At 39.1% G+C, this 19,450-nt stretch overlaps 1 protein-coding gene across 3 annotated transcripts; it reads right to left on the reverse strand.

The window, feature by feature from the left end:
- Window positions 1-1,102: 1,102 nt before the first annotated feature.
- On the reverse strand, window positions 1,103-19,331 carry LOC108710235 (toll-like receptor 13). Of its 3 annotated transcripts, none has more exons than XM_041586208.1 (2): window positions 19,110-19,331; window positions 1,103-4,840 (listed from the first exon to the last, which is right to left on the reverse strand). In XM_041586208.1, the coding sequence occupies exon 2, from the start codon at window positions 4,659-4,661 to the stop codon at window positions 1,836-1,838; it is 2,826 nt and encodes a 941-aa protein (XP_041442142.1). In that variant the 5' UTR covers window positions 4,662-4,840; window positions 19,110-19,331; the 3' UTR covers window positions 1,103-1,835. The 3 variants fall into 3 exon arrangements, with proteins under 3 accessions (XP_041442142.1, XP_018106869.2, XP_041442141.1); XM_018251380.2 differs by lacking the exon at window positions 19,110-19,331 and adding an exon at window positions 16,774-17,030; XM_041586207.1 differs by lacking the exon at window positions 19,110-19,331 and adding an exon at window positions 7,436-7,523.
- Between the last annotated feature and the right edge of the window lie 119 nt (window positions 19,332-19,450).

The following is a 19,450-nucleotide window of genomic DNA, read 5'->3' on the forward strand; positions in this document are numbered from 1 at the left end:
AAAATGTCCCTAAAATTGCCTAACTTAGGAAAGTTTTGCAGCTTGGTGCTTTGGAGTAGAAAGACATGCATACCCAATTTGGATTCAGGGGAATGTGTACTTTCCGAAAATATATGGTTTTCTGGGCTGAACGTACTTTTTTCTAACTTTGCCCCCCCCAATCTATGTAAATGTGTTGATTTTGCAGTATCTGGCATTACAGAACAGATAACTCAAATGGGGTGTCTACATTTTAGGGCCCCTATACACCACATGTTTAGGTACACCTATACATATTGGGCATCACACTGTTCAGTGAACCCCAGGCTTTCATATTTGGGGTGTGCTACATTGATACCTAATGATGTGTGGGAGATATGATGCTGTAGAGTGGAAGCTTTGAAGTCATTTTTCAAAAAATTCACCAATTTCTATAAAACATTATAACTTTAGGAAACAATTGCAACTTTGTAGTTTGGAGTACAAAGATATATTTACCCATTTTTGATTCACCAGAATCTGTTCTTTCTAATAATGGGTAGTTTTCTAGGGTAAACCTATTGTTAGTGGAATGTTTGGCCTTGAAATCAGAAGTATGCCGTTTGGGGAGTGTTGCTTTGGAAATTTGGTAGTGTACTGCTTGTAGATTTTGACCTATACAAGTGAGAAATCTCCATAAAACTATATATATTTGGTATTGCCGCGTTCAGGAGACATAGACCTTTCCAAATCAGCTGTGTTCTTGTACATAAAATAAATGATGTTTCTGATATATGTGATTGTTCTTTGTGAAACGTGATTTTTTTCATTTTATTAGACACTTAGAAGCCTATATTTTTTTACAGAAGTAGAATTACACCAAAATTCTTGCATATTTTGAAAGTTCAGGTTGTCCTGAAAAAAACAATATATTGTTATACTGGGTAAACTAAAAGACCACCCCAAGAAAGGCCCTTAAAGTGAAAGAGTACAAAATGTCTGAAAACTGCTTGGCAGTAGATGTTCGCATCTAGTACAAAACGGCTGGCAGGGAAAGGGTTAAATAAAAAACAGTCTCTCCTGTGGGCGGTGATTATGACACACAGCAAAACAGCGTAAAAAATTCAGGGACACATGGGTTCGATGGTTTATTTTTAATGAAACAGATGATTATAAACATATTATATGTACATGCTAATTATTCAGGCCTTGTTCATCTCACGCAGTGAATACAGCGGGCAGAGCAAATTGCCTTTACCCTCTAGTACCAAACAGGAGATGCAATGCTTTTACTGCACTCACCTGGTACAGAAGGCCATTGAAAGTTATGGAGAATTACTTAAGCTGTCCCATTTCTTGTGAGCAGTAGTTGGTTGGAATCATTGGAATGAAGATTTTGAACTGCCAATTTCTCATTTCTAATTACCGCCTCCCCTTCTGCCTTTTTGTACCCCTTCCTTTTCATGGTTGTTTGAAATGTTAATAAAACATTAAAATACAAAATAACCCTCATTAATTAAACCAAATATAATTGTTTTGCCTCCAATAAGGATTAATTAGTTGGGATTAAGTATAAGATACTGTTTTATTTTTACAGAGAAAAAAAAAGAAATTATTTTTAAAAATTTGATTTTTTTGCTTCAAATGGAGACTATAGGATAGGAGATGGCCTTCCCATAATTTGGAGCTTTCTGGATAACATGTTTGTGGATAATGAATCCCATACCTGTACTAGTTCCCTAGTGAACAATTTTAGCTAATATATCAATAATAAATTCTATTATACACAAATAAACATAAATGTAATCATACAGGACTAAAAAGAAATTGAATACACTTTGAAGTCTTCAAAGTTATTTATATGAAGGACATGGAGCCTACATCAGGCAGTTTGGATCTTCTTCTCTTTCTTCAGTCTGCAAGGCCTGATTCACCCTATACCAGAACATGCAGGTAGCATTTCTCTCCTGTGGCCATATTAAGTACGTCTTCTTTTTGATAAGTTTCCTTATCTGGTGGTAGAGGGAAAGCTGGTGATCTGGAATTTGCTCCAGAAACAACAGAATCAGAACATCTGTATGTTCTTCAAAGAGACGGAAACTGGCCAATTGGATTTCTTTTGAACACCATTCACTCTCAAGGTAGTGCCTGCTGATAATGCAGATGGTCTTCCTGCTGCTATAGATGCCATCAACAATGTTTTCAACGATAGCTTTGCCTGGTTCAAAGTCTCTGTGATGAAGACAAAGCCTCCAGTTATAACTCCCTTCTAGATTTGGAACCAGTTGACTGAAGACCCATTTCTCGTCATGGCAGTTGTAAGATATGAAAGCATCGTACTTACATTTCTGTTTCTTCCCTTGCCACTTTCTGTTATAGACATAAGCGAGGGTAATGTAGTAAGCATAAATCAAGTGCCATCTCCAAAAATTCCAGACCGTTGCAGAAATCAAAAAAGTCATTATGAAGAGCGTTGATGTAAGGAACAAAATAAAGGTATAGTCTAACCTACAGGAAGAAATGTTGAAAGCGGACAGTTTGGTATTCTTGGCGGCAGGTGGATAAGCACATGTGTATTCATAGAAATGCAGTACTTGGGTTTTGGTATCATTGTGTACCCAGTCTATAAACCACTGATTGTCACAGTTGCATGTCAGTGGGTTGTTTTGGAGGTCCAGGAATCTCAGAGATGGCAAGGCTGCATACTGTTGAGCAGTAAATGAATTCAGCTGGCTACCTACTGCACGGAGAAGCTGTAGATGAGTCATATTTGATTGAATAAGAAAATCCAGAGTTTCGATACGAGTTTGACTTAAATGCAACTCCGTGAGATATTGTACATTTTTTAGCAAAAATGGATCAAGTCTCTTGAATGGATTTTCACTGATATCAAGTTCTCTCAAATGCGGAGTGTATGAAAATGTTCTCGAGTCAATGCTAGACAAGGCTAAATTGCCTGCATGGATCTTTTCTAATGCCACCAGACCTTCAAAGAAGTTGATGGGTAGATTCTGCATTCCATTGTGACCTTGACTGTTCAGGGTGATCATCCTTAAATATTTTAATGGAAAGAATGGCACGATATCAAGATAATTCGAAGAATCGTAGTTGAGATAGTTGCCAAAAAGCTGTAGCTCATGGAGTGATCCCAAGCCTTGGAAAGTCATATTGTGTAGAGTGTTCCTCGTGATCTTGTTGCTACCCATTATCAAAGTGTACAGGTTGTCGAGACCATTAAAGGCACCAGGATCTATCACCTCTATCTGATTGTCTGCAAGATTCAGATGCTTCAGAAAGGTTAAATTTTGAAAAGTATTGGTTGAAATAGAGCTTAACTTATTCTTACTAAGCGTGAGCCTCTGCAGCATGGACAGACTTGATGCAAAAGAAGTACTAATATCTAAAAGGTAATTTTCTCTCAGGTTCAGGTCTTGCAGACTCCAGTTGCCTTGTGTGGAGGAAAGAAAAACTGTCATTTTGTTGCCAGATAAGTCAAGTTCCTTTAAATTGCTGCTAGAGTTTTTAAAATTGACCTCCGTAAGATGGTTGTAACTAAGGTTCAGCTTTTGCAAGGAGGCCATTAAAGGGAGATCGTCAGGTAGAGCAACCAGTGAGTTATTGGCCAGAGACAACTCTCTGATAGAGGTAAGATGCTGGAAAGTAGACCCTGGTGCACAATGCACTCGGTTGTGAGATAAATCTAACACTTTTATAAAAGTACAGTTTTGAAATGTATCTTTTTTGAATTCTGTATACTGGTTACCTGTAAGTTTGAGCGTTTGAAGTTTCAGGTGTCTAAGGCATAGCTCCTGGATAAGATTATCAGAGTCTGTCAGGTTTAAGTAACCTAGGTTAAGCTCTTCAAGGGAGCTACATGATAGATTTTTAATTATACCCATTATAGCTGGTGGTTTTATATTATTCCCTTTAATATTTAACTTTTTCAGCCCACTCAAGAAGCAAGATTCTTTAACATACCATAAGATGGGCAGCTGAGAGAAAGATACATCCAGGGTGGTAAGGTTCTGTAAGATATTGGTTGTGAAACTGATGACTGAAAATGGATTTCTGGATGCATCGATTGAATGAAGGGTAGGAGAAACTTTTACTATGTCCTCAGTGGAGAATGATTGTAAGCTGCAGTTTGCTATATTTATCTCCTTGAGGCTCTCAAGCTGAAAAACAGGGTTCAGAGTCTTCAGTTTGTAAAAACTGTTGAAGGAAAGACTGAGGGATTGAAGGTTGAACAAATGTGATAAAGCCTTGGGCTCTATGGTCACAATATTGTTATTATCCAGTAAAAGAGTGCTCAGGTTTTGCAATCCTTCAAATGTGCATCTGGACAGAGAACTAATCATGTTTCTAGTAAGGTTGAGCAGTTCCAGAGCAGCCAGATTTGCAAAGGTCCCATTTTCTATATATTCAATGTTATTGTTTGAAATGTTCAGTTTCTGAATGATCGTAAGATTCTGGAAGTCTCTCCTGTTTATGGACTTGATATTGTTGTGGGAAAGGTCAAGCTCAAAGGTTAGTGGTGGAAGCTGTGTTGGGACCTTGGTTAAATTTCTGTTGTAGCAGAGAACCTTCAGATTGTACTGCCCATGGACTTCACAGCCTTTAATTGCATAGGAACCCCCTCTTGTGATTAAATGAAACAGCACTAGGCAATTTAATAATGGAAACAACATCTTAAACTGCAGCATCAGCCAACTGATAGAACCAGCTGTATATCCCCACTGTACTTCTAGGAGGACTATTGTATGGAAGGCAGATAACTGCCAGAAATATTTCTTTTGATTTTTATACAAATGCACGCGACTTGCAACATGGGTCTTGTTTACTTTTGTTGATGGACTTGAGATGTAACTCTGTTCACGGTTCCCTGTTCATAGAAACAAAAAAAAAATCACAGGTTGCATTACAAGGCTCTAGTTCTCCTTTTAGAGGAATTACAACATATTGAACTTCTATGAAGCTAAATAAAAGGAACTATAAGTGTAAAACACCAAGAAACACACGCTGCAGCACTCCGAATCCTGTGAAAGTGGTTTATTGTGCCAACAAACTAGGCAACGTTTAGGCCAACGCCCATTCTCAATAAAGGCGTTGGGGCGTTGGCCCAAAACATTGCCTAATTTGTTGGCACAATAAACCACTTTCACAGGATTCGGAGTGCCGCAGTGTGTGTTTCTTGGCAGGGTCGGACTGGGGGGCCACCAGGGCTGCTGTCACAGGGCCACTCTCCCGGCAGTCCCCAGGGCCCCCTCCTGACCTCCAGCCCGCTTCCATGAACGTGCTGTGTGCGATCAAAAGACGAGACCCAGGGCCCCTAACTTCCAGTCCCCTGCACACATCCATGAACACGCCGTGTGCATTCGCACAGAAGACGCGCCGTGGCAACAGCTTTATCTTTTCTGGGGAGCTGGTCTGGTTTAAGAACTCGAATTCGACTATTCGCCACCTAAAACCTGCCGAATTGCTGTTTAAGTCAACGGGAGACGTCCAGGGATTAATTTGGAGTTGTTTGCAGCCTTCCTGACTCAGAAAAAAAACTCGAAACAAATTCAATTTGAATTCGATACAAGTTTTTGGGTCGATCCTATTCATCTGAGTTTAAAAATGTGATTTTTATAATACATTTTGAGTGGTCGAATTTCAAGCTCATGCGGACTTGTGAAATTCATTTTGGTGGATACCTTTAAGGGCCAAATTATATGACCTGTTTGTGTATTTTTGGCTGGTGAACAATTTCTAGTATTAACTGTGAGGTTAGCCACAAAAGTACCTTGTTCTGCAGTCTGCTTTCCTGAGAAGTGTTGGAAAATAGTACACTGAGTGTCTGTGTATAGACAGTGTTTGAGGCAGTGAGAAGCAGTGGTAGGCTGGGTATATGTATATCACCATCACTGACTCATTATAGTGCCATGATTATGGGGGATATATGTGCCTCACTATGGGTGAATATACACAGAATATTGCAACCACTATTGTTGCATCCATACTACATCTGAAAACCTAAAGAACATAAAATACAGTATTTGCAAACTATAGGTATAATTTAACCATGTGGCTTATTGTTTCTGTTGTTGGTGGATCCCCTTTAGGGCCATTCCATGTGAATCCGTTTCACACACATGATGAGTAAAGAATCACAAATCTCTCTTTGTACGATGGCCCTAACAGTAAGCAACCTTTCGTATTATTATTGTGGCATCTCCTTTCCTACGGAATCAGTGGGTCGTATGTGCTCTTGTAACCTTCTTTTTACCAACGCAAATAATGTTCTTTACTCATCATATACGAAAGTTAGATATTGGGGAGCACCAACCATCGGTTATAGGAAAATGGTGTGCAGAGTCAGATAATAAATATGAAATCACAGAAAAAAGAACTGACCCATATAACTGCACCATCCCATCCACAGCATCCAAGTTTCTTACGTGTAAAGAGATAAATAAAACGTAACTTATAATGTAAAATTTATGTCCAGTGTTCACACTTAAAAATGGGCTAACCACGGAGTACTGATTGGCCAGGGCAAGATGAGTTGGCACTTTTTAGCTACGGGTTAGGCAGGACTACTGATAGGGACCTTGAAGGGCTCAACCAAACGGATCGGGTGGGAACTAGATGCTGGTGAAGGGGTTGGTGGCGTCTCATGATCCGATAAACCGCTCCAATAGCAGTAATTTACCACACTTCAGGCACACTGGTTTGGTGTTAAGTGGGTGAAGGGGTTGGCACGGGGTATTTAATCCTCTATATAGTGTTAACAACAACAATTGACTAAGCGAACCCGGATCGCTACTCTATGGGAAGGATTTCAAAGGGGGTGAAGGGTTGGCACGGGAAGTGAAATCCTTCAATGGTTGTGTTTTGTGTCCAGTACTGGGACATTTTGTATTTGCTATACGCTGAATGTGGTCGGTAGTATGTATCTACCACATACCTAATTAGTACTGACCTAAAGCACCAACTCATCTTGCCCTGGTCAATCAGTACTCCGAGGTTAGCCCATTTTTAAGTGTGAACACTGGACATAAGTTTAAAAATTTTACATTAAAAGTTAAGTTTTATTTATCTCTTTACACGTAAGAAACTTTGGATGCTGTGGATGGGATGGTGCAGTTATATAGGTCAGTTCTTTTTTCTGTGATTTAATATTTATTATCTGACTCTGCACACCATTTTCCTATAACTGATGGTTGGTGCTCCTCAATATCTAACTGTCATATATGATGAGTAAAGAACATTATTTGCGTTGGTAAAAAGAAGGTTACAAGAGGACATCCGACCCACTGATTCCGTAGGAAAGGAGATGCCACAATAATAATACAAAAGGTTGCTTACTGTTAGGGCCATCGTACAAAGAGAGATCTTGTTTAATCTTTACTACCGTAGGTGACAAATCTCCTGAAAAAGAATTTCCATAGTACAATATCAAGATTGCCGCATGTAAAACCTATTACGGTTAAACCAGATCTCAGCTGGCAGCTATGTTGGCATCTGAGGTCCTAAAGCTGCTGCTCTAGACACTCGGCAGCTAATATAGAAAATATGACACTGCATTACAGGTATTTTCTCCACCAGAATTTTTCTGCCTGCAGAGGAAATCCATAATGTGACATTGGCTTTAGAGGGTTAGATTGGTCTTGGTACTAACCACACAAGTAAACTTCCCCTTGCTTCATCCTACAGCCTGATCATCTCTGAGTCAGCATCAGAATAACCCTTTCCTTGCCTCTTTCACTTGCAGAAAAGCACAGAAGATTGCTAAGGGTGCAAGGGCATTGTGATTGGGCCACAGCAGGGCCAAAACAGTGTTTTGGTTTTCATAGTCAGTGGCTGCAAGCAATTTAAACTGCAAGCTGGAAAGATGCATACAAACAATTTAGAATATATTTAAAAAAAAACAAGACCAATAGAGAAGTGACAATGAATAGGTCAATCTATAACCGTATAAAAGATAACTAACTGGTGAACTTCCCCTTTACTGTTGTGACTGTTGTGGTTCTGGAACGTGGCCAAAGGTTTTGTGTGCTATGCACAGGTGGCCCAACCTTTTGGGGAACTAGAACATTAAGGGGGTTATTTACTAAAACTTGAATTTTTATTAAACCAAGCGCGACCAAACTCCCATCCACGATTTTATCTCCTTTATCAATAAAATAACTCAAAAAAGTTGGGTTGGGAAAAAACCTGATAAAAATCGAGCAAAACCCCAAATCCATATGCATTTTTTGAATCTGCCGCCTGAATTGCTCGATTTTTGTCGGGTTATCACCAAAAAACATCAAATTTTTCGGATTATTGCACATAAACTCGACAGGTTTGAGTTTTTGCCCAAAAACCCCCGACCAGCACTGAAAGAAAAATCTGAGTATTCAGCAGGGATATAGGCAAGGGAATGCAGGTAATGATACTAATCACATGTATGTATGTAGAATCAATGAATCAATGTTCAAGGACCCTGATGAAATATGTAGATCTATTCTGCAGTACAGGCGGAATATCTGTGCCTCCAATAGCTGGAAACCTGTATATCAATTGCTGGAACACAGCATTACTGAACTAATGTCATAGGAGCAGTTAAACTGTTCCAGTAAAGCTAACACTAATATGATCAATATGGTTGCTCATGACATATATATATATATATATATAGTCAAATACAAGAGTCCTCTGCACTCAACCCATTATCAATATATTTAAGACAGCGACATTTTGTGCATACTGCTACTAAAAAATGCCTTACCCTTTAAACAAAACAGGGATTGTTTGTCCATATATTGCAATATATTTAAGCTGGCCAACTACGTCAAAGTCATCCCATATCTGGCCAGTCCTATGCTCAATTTTATCTGATTCATTAAGAATTCTATTGCTTCATTATACATTTTACAAAGGGACTAGGTATTACCTGCAACTTAACTTGCTGCTTTCAAAGTAAACCTTGAGTAAAATTGAGCATAGGACTGGCCAGATATGGGATGACTTTGACGTAGTTGGCCAGCTTAAATATATTGCAATATATGGACAAACAATCCCTGTTTTGTTTAAAGGGTAAGGCATTTTTTAGTAGCAGTATGCACAAAATGTCGCTGTCTTAAATATATTGATAATGGGTTGAGTGCAGAGGACTCTTGTATTTGACTATATGTATTTTGTGGTCACAGCCTCATTGCACCCCCGCCTAATGGTTTTAAAAAATAGTGGTGAGCACAACTTTCCCTTGTTTGTTATAGTTTATACAGGAGCAGTGACCAGCTCTATGTTGTAGCTCCCACCCTTCCCAGCTATAGTCAGGTGATCCCACTGGTGTCTAATAAAAGGGCAGCCAAGTATGGAGGTTTACTTTGAAAGCAGCAAGTTAAGTTGCAGGTAATACCTAGTCCCTTTGTAAAATGTATAATGAAGCAATAGAATTCTTAATGAATCAGATAAAATTGAGCATAGGACTGGCCAGATATGGGATGACTTTGACGTAGTTGGCCAGCTTAAATATATTGCAATATATGGACAAACAATCCCTGTTTTGTTTAAAGGGTAAGGCATTTTTTAGTAGCAGTATGCACAAAATGTCGCTGTCTTAAATATATTGATAATGGGTTGAGTGCAGAGGACTCTTGTATTTGACTATATGTATTTTGTGGTCACAGCCTCATTGCACCCCCGCCTAATGGTTTTAAAAAATAGTGGTGAGCACAACTTTCCCTTGTTTGTTATAGTTTATACAGGAGCAGTGACCAGCTCTATGTTGTAGCTCCCACCCTTCCCAGCTATAGTCAGGTGATCCCACTGGTGTCTAATAAAAGGGCAGCCAAGTATGGAGGTTTACTTTGAAAGCAGCAAGTTAAGTTGCAGGTAATACCTAGTCCCTTTGTAAAATGTATAATGAAGCAATAGAATTCTTAATGAATCAGATAAAATTGAGCATAGGACTGGCCAGATATGGGATGACTTTGACGTAGTTGGCCAGCTTAAATATATTGCAATATATGGACAAACAATCCCTGTTTTGTTTAAAGGGTAAGGCATTTTTTAGTAGCAGTATGCACAAAATGTCGCTGTCTTAAATATATTGATAATGGGTTGAGTGCAGAGGACTCTTGTATTTGACTATATGTATTTTGTGGTCACAGCCTCATTGCACCCCCGCCTAATGGTTTTAAAAAATAGTGGTGAGCACAACTTTCCCTTGTTTGTTATAGTTTATACAGGAGCAGTGACCAGCTCTATGTTGTAGCTCCCACCCTTCCCAGCTATAGTCAGGTGATCCCACTGGTGTCTAATAAAAGGGCAGCCAAGTATGGAGGTTTACTTTGAAAGCAGCAAGTTAAGTTGCAGGTAATACCTAGTCCCTTTGTAAAATGTATAATGAAGCAATAGAATTCTTAATGAATCAGATAAAATTGAGCATAGGACTGGCCAGATATGGGATGACTTTGACGTAGTTGGCCAGCTTAAATATATTGCAATATATGGACAAACAATCCCTGTTTTGTTTAAAGGGTAAGGCATTTTTTAGTAGCAGTATGCACAAAATGTCGCTGTCTTAAATATATTGATAATGGGTTGAGTGCAGAGGACTCTTGTATTTGACTATATGTATTTTGTGGTCACAGCCTCATTGCACCCCCGCCTAATGGTTTTAAAAAATAGTGGTGAGCACAACTTTCCCTTGTTTGTTATAGTTTATACAGGAGCAGTGACCAGCTCTATGTTGTAGCTCCCACCCTTCCCAGCTATAGTCAGGTGATCCCACTGGTGTCTAATAAAAGGGCAGCCAAGTATGGAGGTTTACTTTGAAAGCAGCAAGTTAAGTTGCAGGTAATACCTAGTCCCTTTGTAAAATGTATAATGAAGCAATAGAATTCTTAATGAATCAGATAAAATTGAGCATAGGACTGGCCAGATATGGGATGACTTTGACGTAGTTGGCCAGCTTAAATATATTGCAATATATGGACAAACAATCCCTGTTTTGTTTAAAGGGTAAGGCATTTTTTAGTAGCAGTATGCACAAAATGTCGCTGTCTTAAATATATTGATAATGGGTTGAGTGCAGAGGACTCTTGTATTTGACTATATGTATTTTGTGGTCACAGCCTCATTGCACCCCCGCCTAATGGTTTTAAAAAATAGTGGTGAGCACAACTTTCCCTTGTTTGTTATAGTTTATACAGGAGCAGTGACCAGCTCTATGTTGTAGCTCCCACCCTTCCCAGCTATAGTCAGGTGATCCCACTGGTGTCTAATAAAAGGGCAGCCAAGTATGGAGGTTTACTTTGAAAGCAGCAAGTTAAGTTGCAGGTAATACCTAGTCCCTTTGTAAAATGTATAATGAAGCAATAGAATTCTTAATGAATCAGATAAAATTGAGCATAGGACTGGCCAGATATGGGATGACTTTGACGTAGTTGGCCAGCTTAAATATATTGCAATATATGGACAAACAATCCCTGTTTTGTTTAAAGGGTAAGGCATTTTTTAGTAGCAGTATGCACAAAATGTCGCTGTCTTAAATATATTGATAATGGGTTGAGTGCAGAGGACTCTTGTATTTGACTATATGTATTTTGTGGTCACAGCCTCATTGCACCCCCGCCTAATGGTTTTAAAAAATAGTGGTGAGCACAACTTTCCCTTGTTTGTTATAGTTTATACAGGAGCAGTGACCAGCTCTATGTTGTAGCTCCCACCCTTCCCAGCTATAGTCAGGTGATCCCACTGGTGTCTAATAAAAGGGCAGCCAAGTATGGAGGTTTACTTTGAAAGCAGCAAGTTAAGTTGCAGGTAATACCTAGTCCCTTTGTAAAATGTATAATGAAGCAATAGAATTCTTAATGAATCAGATAAAATTGAGCATAGGACTGGCCAGATATGGGATGACTTTGACGTAGTTGGCCAGCTTAAATATATTGCAATATATGGACAAACAATCCCTGTTTTGTTTAAAGGGTAAGGCATTTTTTAGTAGCAGTATGCACAAAATGTCGCTGTCTTAAATATATTGATAATGGGTTGAGTGCAGAGGACTCTTGTATTTGACTATATGTATTTTGTGGTCACAGCCTCATTGCACCCCCGCCTAATGGTTTTAAAAAATAGTGGTGAGCACAACTTTCCCTTGTTTGTTATAGTTTATACAGGAGCAGTGACCAGCTCTATGTTGTAGCTCCCACCCTTCCCAGCTATAGTCAGGTGATCCCACTGGTGTCTAATAAAAGGGCAGCCAAGTATGGAGGTTTACTTTGAAAGCAGCAAGTTAAGTTGCAGGTAATACCTAGTCCCTTTGTAAAATGTATAATGAAGCAATAGAATTCTTAATGAATCAGATAAAATTGAGCATAGGACTGGCCAGATATGGGATGACTTTGACGTAGTTGGCCAGCTTAAATATATTGCAATATATGGACAAACAATCCCTGTTTTGTTTAAAGGGTAAGGCATTTTTTAGTAGCAGTATGCACAAAATGTCGCTGTCTTAAATATATTGATAATGGGTTGAGTGCAGAGGACTCTTGTATTTGACTATATGTATTTTGTGGTCACAGCCTCATTGCACCCCCGCCTAATGGTTTTAAAAAATAGTGGTGAGCACAACTTTCCCTTGTTTGTTATAGTTTATACAGGAGCAGTGACCAGCTCTATGTTGTAGCTCCCACCCTTCCCAGCTATAGTCAGGTGATCCCACTGGTGTCTAATAAAAGGGCAGCCAAGTATGGAGGTTTACTTTGAAAGCAGCAAGTTAAGTTGCAGGTAATACCTAGTCCCTTTGTAAAATGTATAATGAAGCAATAGAATTCTTAATGAATCAGATAAAATTGAGCATAGGACTGGCCAGATATGGGATGACTTTGACGTAGTTGGCCAGCTTAAATATATTGCAATATATGGACAAACAATCCCTGTTTTGTTTAAAGGGTAAGGCATTTTTTAGTAGCAGTATGCACAAAATGTCGCTGTCTTAAATATATTGATAATGGGTTGAGTGCAGAGGACTCTTGTATTTGACTATATGTATTTTGTGGTCACAGCCTCATTGCACCCCCGCCTAATGGTTTTAAAAAATAGTGGTGAGCACAACTTTCCCTTGTTTGTTATAGTTTATACAGGAGCAGTGACCAGCTCTATGTTGTAGCTCCCACCCTTCCCAGCTATAGTCAGGTGATCCCACTGGTGTCTAATAAAAGGGCAGCCAAGTATGGAGGTTTACTTTGAAAGCAGCAAGTTAAGTTGCAGGTAATACCTAGTCCCTTTGTAAAATGTATAATGAAGCAATAGAATTCTTAATGAATCAGATAAAATTGAGCATAGGACTGGCCAGATATGGGATGACTTTGACGTAGTTGGCCAGCTTAAATATATTGCAATATATGGACAAACAATCCCTGTTTTGTTTAAAGGGTAAGGCATTTTTTAGTAGCAGTATGCACAAAATGTCGCTGTCTTAAATATATTGATAATGGGTTGAGTGCAGAGGACTCTTGTATTTGACTATATGTATTTTGTGGTCACAGCCTCATTGCACCCCCGCCTAATGGTTTTAAAAAATAGTGGTGAGCACAACTTTCCCTTGTTTGTTATAGTTTATACAGGAGCAGTGACCAGCTCTATGTTGTAGCTCCCACCCTTCCCAGCTATAGTCAGGTGATCCCACTGGTGTCTAATAAAAGGGCAGCCAAGTATGGAGGTTTACTTTGAAAGCAGCAAGTTAAGTTGCAGGTAATACCTAGTCCCTTTGTAAAATGTATAATGAAGCAATAGAATTCTTAATGAATCAGATAAAATTGAGCATAGGACTGGCCAGATATGGGATGACTTTGACGTAGTTGGCCAGCTTAAATATATTGCAATATATGGACAAACAATCCCTGTTTTGTTTAAAGGGTAAGGCATTTTTTAGTAGCAGTATGCACAAAATGTCGCTGTCTTAAATATATTGATAATGGGTTGAGTGCAGAGGACTCTTGTATTTGACTATATGTATTTTGTGGTCACAGCCTCATTGCACCCCCGCCTAATGGTTTTAAAAAATAGTGGTGAGCACAACTTTCCCTTGTTTGTTATAGTTTATACAGGAGCAGTGACCAGCTCTATGTTGTAGCTCCCACCCTTCCCAGCTATAGTCAGGTGATCCCACTGGTGTCTAATAAAAGGGCAGCCAAGTATGGAGGTTTACTTTGAAAGCAGCAAGTTAAGTTGCAGGTAATACCTAGTCCCTTTGTAAAATGTATAATGAAGCAATAGAATTCTTAATGAATCAGATAAAATTGAGCATAGGACTGGCCAGATATGGGATGACTTTGACGTAGTTGGCCAGCTTAAATATATTGCAATATATGGACAAACAATCCCTGTTTTGTTTAAAGGGTAAGGCATTTTTTAGTAGCAGTATGCACAAAATGTCGCTGTCTTAAATATATTGATAATGGGTTGAGTGCAGAGGACTCTTGTATTTGACTATATGTATTTTGTGGTCACAGCCTCATTGCACCCCCGCCTAATGGTTTTAAAAAATAGTGGTGAGCACAACTTTCCCTTGTTTGTTATAGTTTATACAGGAGCAGTGACCAGCTCTATGTTGTAGCTCCCACCCTTCCCAGCTATAGTCAGGTGATCCCACTGGTGTCTAATAAAAGGGCAGCCAAGTATGGAGGTTTACTTTGAAAGCAGCAAGTTAAGTTGCAGGTAATACCTAGTCCCTTTGTAAAATGTATAATGAAGCAATAGAATTCTTAATGAATCAGATAAAATTGAGCATAGGACTGGCCAGATATGGGATGACTTTGACGTAGTTGGCCAGCTTAAATATATTGCAATATATGGACAAACAATCCCTGTTTTGTTTAAAGGGTAAGGCATTTTTTAGTAGCAGTATGCACAAAATGTCGCTGTCTTAAATATATTGATAATGGGTTGAGTGCAGAGGACTCTTGTATTTGACTATATGTATTTTGTGGTCACAGCCTCATTGCACCCCCGCCTAATGGTTTTAAAAAATAGTGGTGAGCACAACTTTCCCTTGTTTGTTATAGTTTATACAGGAGCAGTGACCAGCTCTATGTTGTAGCTCCCACCCTTCCCAGCTATAGTCAGGTGATCCCACTGGTGTCTAATAAAAGGGCAGCCAAGTATGGAGGTTTACTTTGAAAGCAGCAAGTTAAGTTGCAGGTAATACCTAGTCCCTTTGTAAAATGTATAATGAAGCAATAGAATTCTTAATGAATCAGATAAAATTGAGCATAGGACTGGCCAGATATGGGATGACTTTGACGTAGTTGGCCAGCTTAAATATATTGCAATATATGGACAAACAATCCCTGTTTTGTTTAAAGGGTAAGGCATTTTTTAGTAGCAGTATGCACAAAATGTCGCTGTCTTAAATATATTGATAATGGGTTGAGTGCAGAGGACTCTTGTATTTGACTATATGTATTTTGTGGTCACAGCCTCATTGCACCCCCGCCTAATGGTTTTAAAAAATAGTGGTGAGCACAACTTTCCCTTGTTTGTTATATATATATATATATATATATATATATATATATATATATATATATATATATATATATATATATATATATATATATATATATACACACACACCAATTCAGAATAATAGTTCATGTATGTTCCCACTCATGTAAGTCCACAGCAAGATTACTCTTATGAAGAGAATGCAGCTTTGGACAGTAAATAGTGGCACCCGTGGATGGCACAATAATATATCTGGCTATAATATGTATGAATCATGTTCCTGTTCTGGCTGCAATATACACACACATATACTGTATATGAATAATGCTGCTGGTTTATAGGGACAGAGAAAAAGAAATCAATCTGAGAAAGACAACTTGTCTTTTAGTACAGGGGGATCCGGAAACCTGTTATCCAGAAAGCTCTGAATTACGGAAAGGGTGTCTCCTATAGACTCCATTATGATCAAATAATCCAACTTTTTAAAAAATTATATCCTTTTTCACTTAATAATAAAACAGTAGCTTGTACTTGATCCCAACTAAGATATAATTAATCCTTATTGAGGGTTCATTTTATGTTTACATGATTTTCTAGTAGACTTAAGGTATGAAGATCCAAATTACAGAAAGATCCATTATCCGGAGCATTCTGGATAACAGGTCCCATACCTGTTCTCAAAAGGATCTAAGCATGAGTCTGAAATACATTTTTAATGCGTTAATGGCAAGGGTTAATCAGTGCAGCATTAAAGGGGTCATTCACCTTTACATTAACTTTAATATGGTGCAGAGAGGGATATTCTGAAAAACTTTAGCTTTTTTTTCAGCAGCTCTCCAGTATGCAATTGCAGCAGTCTGTTTGCTTGGGTCTAAATTACCCTAGCAACTAAAAACTATAAAGACTGGAATATGGATTGCAGAGAGCCTGAATAGAAAAAAAAGTAGTAGTAAGCGTATAGCCTTACAAGGCATTGTGCAAGATGGTACAGTTGCAATTCTATGTATAAATACCCCCAGAATAAATAGTAGGATGGCATAAAGGCTATTCCATGTATAAATACCCCCAGAATAAATAGTAGGATGGCATAAAGGCTATTCCATGTATAAATACCCCCAGAACTCAGAGCAAGATGGTACGGTGGCAATTCTATGTATAAATACCCCAGAATGGCATGGCATAAAGGCAATACCATGTATAAATACCCCCAGAAGTCATAGGAAAATGATATGTGGATATAACGTATAATATACCCAGCCCCAGATTCCCATTGTGATGCACAGCAGCACATTTGACTGACTAAGTAAAACATTATGAGTTACAGAAACTTACAGGGGAAGCAGCAGGTCAGTAAGAAGTTAGAGTTCCTTGCTGATGTCAGGTGATTCCTTTCTTCTGCTGCATTAGGTGCGTGTTCCCTGCAGGAGGGGGGGGGGCGAGGGGGATCAGGTTACACAGACAGGAGCCAGCGACGAAGAAAAAAAAAACCTCTCTGGCACAAAGTACTTCAATGTACAAACTGGCCAATCAGGGGGCACTCCAGGTTTTACAGCAAATTGAAAATGCTGCTTCTTAAAGCTCCCTAATTGGCCAATTTGCACACTGAAGTCCTTCTTACCTCCTTAGGCGGCCGTGCAATAGCCTGACGATTCTGCAGATTCAGGAGCCGTATTTTCCAGGTGGGGCCCCACCGGGGGGTGCAGGGACCACGGACCATGGTGCAGTTGCACCTGCTCCACCCCTGGTAGTTACGCCACTGACTAACTGGTAAAATGGAGGGGAAATATGATTGTGTTTGGTGTTGCTGAAACATGGCTGAATGAGTCACATGACTGGGCAGTACAAATAGGAGGCTATACTTTGTTTTGGAGGGATGGGGCAATAGAAAAAGTGGAAAGGTATGGCTGTGTATTAAGCAGGATTTAAAAGCCAATATACTGGAAGTGATGATGGAAAATGGGGGCCTGAAGCCTTATGGGTGGAGCTTTTCATAAAAAGTCCAGCAATTTAATTATCGACCACAAAATGTAAGTAAAAAGGAGGAGGCTAAGCTCCTGATGCAAATAGAAAAGGCTGCTTGTTTGGGTCATAGGTTATGTTAGACAAATCTGATTGGTTTTTATGGTTAGGTTAGTGACAAGCTGGACAGTGGGGCTGGAGTAGATGTGATCCACTTGTTCATTAATGACTTAGGGCAGGGTATTGTAAGTAATGTGTCAATGTTTGCAGATGACACAAAACTCTGCAGCCTAATTCATTCCATCCAGGACGTGGCATCCTTGAAGCAGGATCTTAATAAACTGGCAATCTGGGCAGCTAAGTGGCAAATGAGATTCAATGTTTATAAATGTAAAGTCATGCACCTGGGATGTAAAAATATCCAAGCCACTTATACCCTTAATGGGACAGCGCTAGGCAAATCCATTATGGAAAAGGACCTTGGAGTCCTAGTAGATGATAAACTTGGCTGTAGCAAGCAATGCCAGTCGGCAGAATCAAAGGCAAATAAGGTCTTGAGCTGTATTAAAAGGGGCATAGAGTCATGGGAGGAGGGGGGTCATTCTTCCACTGTATAGAGCACTTGTAAGGCCCCATCTAGAATATGCCGTACAGTTTTGGTCTCCATCACTCAAACAGGACACTATTGTATTAGAGAGGGTACAGAGAAGGGCAACTAAGCTGGTGAAAGGTATTGAAAATCTTAGCTATGAGGAAAGACTGGCCAAATTGGGGATGTTCACACTGGAGAAGAGGCGCTTAAGGGGAGATATGATAACTATGTATAAATATATAAGGGGATCATATAATAATGCTTTATTTATCAATAGGTCTTTCCAGCTGACACAAGGTTACCCATTCCGATTAGAAGGAAGGAGGTTCCACCTAAATATTCAGAAAGGGAGTTGTGGAAACTCTCCCTGAATCCGTCACACTGGAAGATACATTAAATAGGCACAAGAAGGGGTTGGATGGCTTTTTAGCAAGTGATAAAATACAGGGTTATTGAAAATAGCTCAGAGTACTAGTTCACATTTATGTTAAGCTTTATATCATAGAATTGCTAATTCTAAGGAACTTTTCAATTGCCCTTAATTTTTTATAGTTATTGAATTATATGCTTTCTTCTTCTCAGCTTTCAAATCTAAAGATACTCTGTTAGGCTACAAATGTATTGTTACTGCTACTTTTTATTATTCAAGTTTTTATTCAGGCCCTCTACTATTTATATTTCAGCCTCTCATTCAAATCAGTGCATGGTTGCTAGGGGGATGTGGACCCTAGCAACCAGATTACAGAGACTGCAAATTGGAGAGCTGCTGAATAAAATGCTTAAGAACTTGAAACCAAAAATGTAAAAAAAAATTAAAACCAATTGAAAATTGTCTCAGAATATCACTCTCTACATCATACTCAGAGTTAATTTAAAGGTGAACAACCCCTTTAATCCATGGACTGGTTTGATTACCATCTTGGAGTCAGGAAGGATATTTTTCCCCTCTGAAGCAAATTGGAGAGGCTTCAGTAGGGTTATTTTGCCTTCCTCTGGATCAACTGTCAGTTAGACAAGCTATATATAGACTTAAAAGTTTGAACTTGATGAATGTGTGTCTTTTTCAACCTAATGTACTCTGTTCCTATGAGACTCAATTAAATATAAAGGTTCTTACCTCAAAGCATGTGTTGTCAAAAGGGACCGACTGTAAATGCGGCTGTGCATCCCGGGCCCAACATAGAGGAAGAAAAGACAAGAAACTAGGGGCTTTGCATCACTAGTTGCTTGAATTCCCAGTTTGTTGCCGCAGGTTTAGGTTACGGCTTGAGAATGAAGTGAAAGCTCGTTCAGTTGCGTTTGTGACTCATTGCAAAACCTCCATGGCTTCAGCTTCCTGCCTCATTATCCATCCCACCCGCACGGAATTCTAGTGTCTGCTAATGTATACTGGACTTGTCTGCAGGGATGGGGCTGCTGCAGCTGGGTGAGTACAATGAGAACACAGGGTGCATCAAA

This window comes from Xenopus laevis, chromosome 3L (assembly GCF_017654675.1).
Source record: "Xenopus laevis strain J_2021 chromosome 3L, Xenopus_laevis_v10.1, whole genome shotgun sequence".
Classification (NCBI taxonomy): domain Eukaryota; kingdom Metazoa; phylum Chordata; class Amphibia; order Anura; family Pipidae; genus Xenopus; species Xenopus laevis.

Bases quoted from the DNA above. Each gene is read 5' to 3' on its own strand.
- LOC108710235 (XM_041586208.1), bottom strand. From the start codon at position 4,661: ATGCTGCAGTTTAAGATGTTGTTTCCATTATTAAATTGCCTAGTGCTG.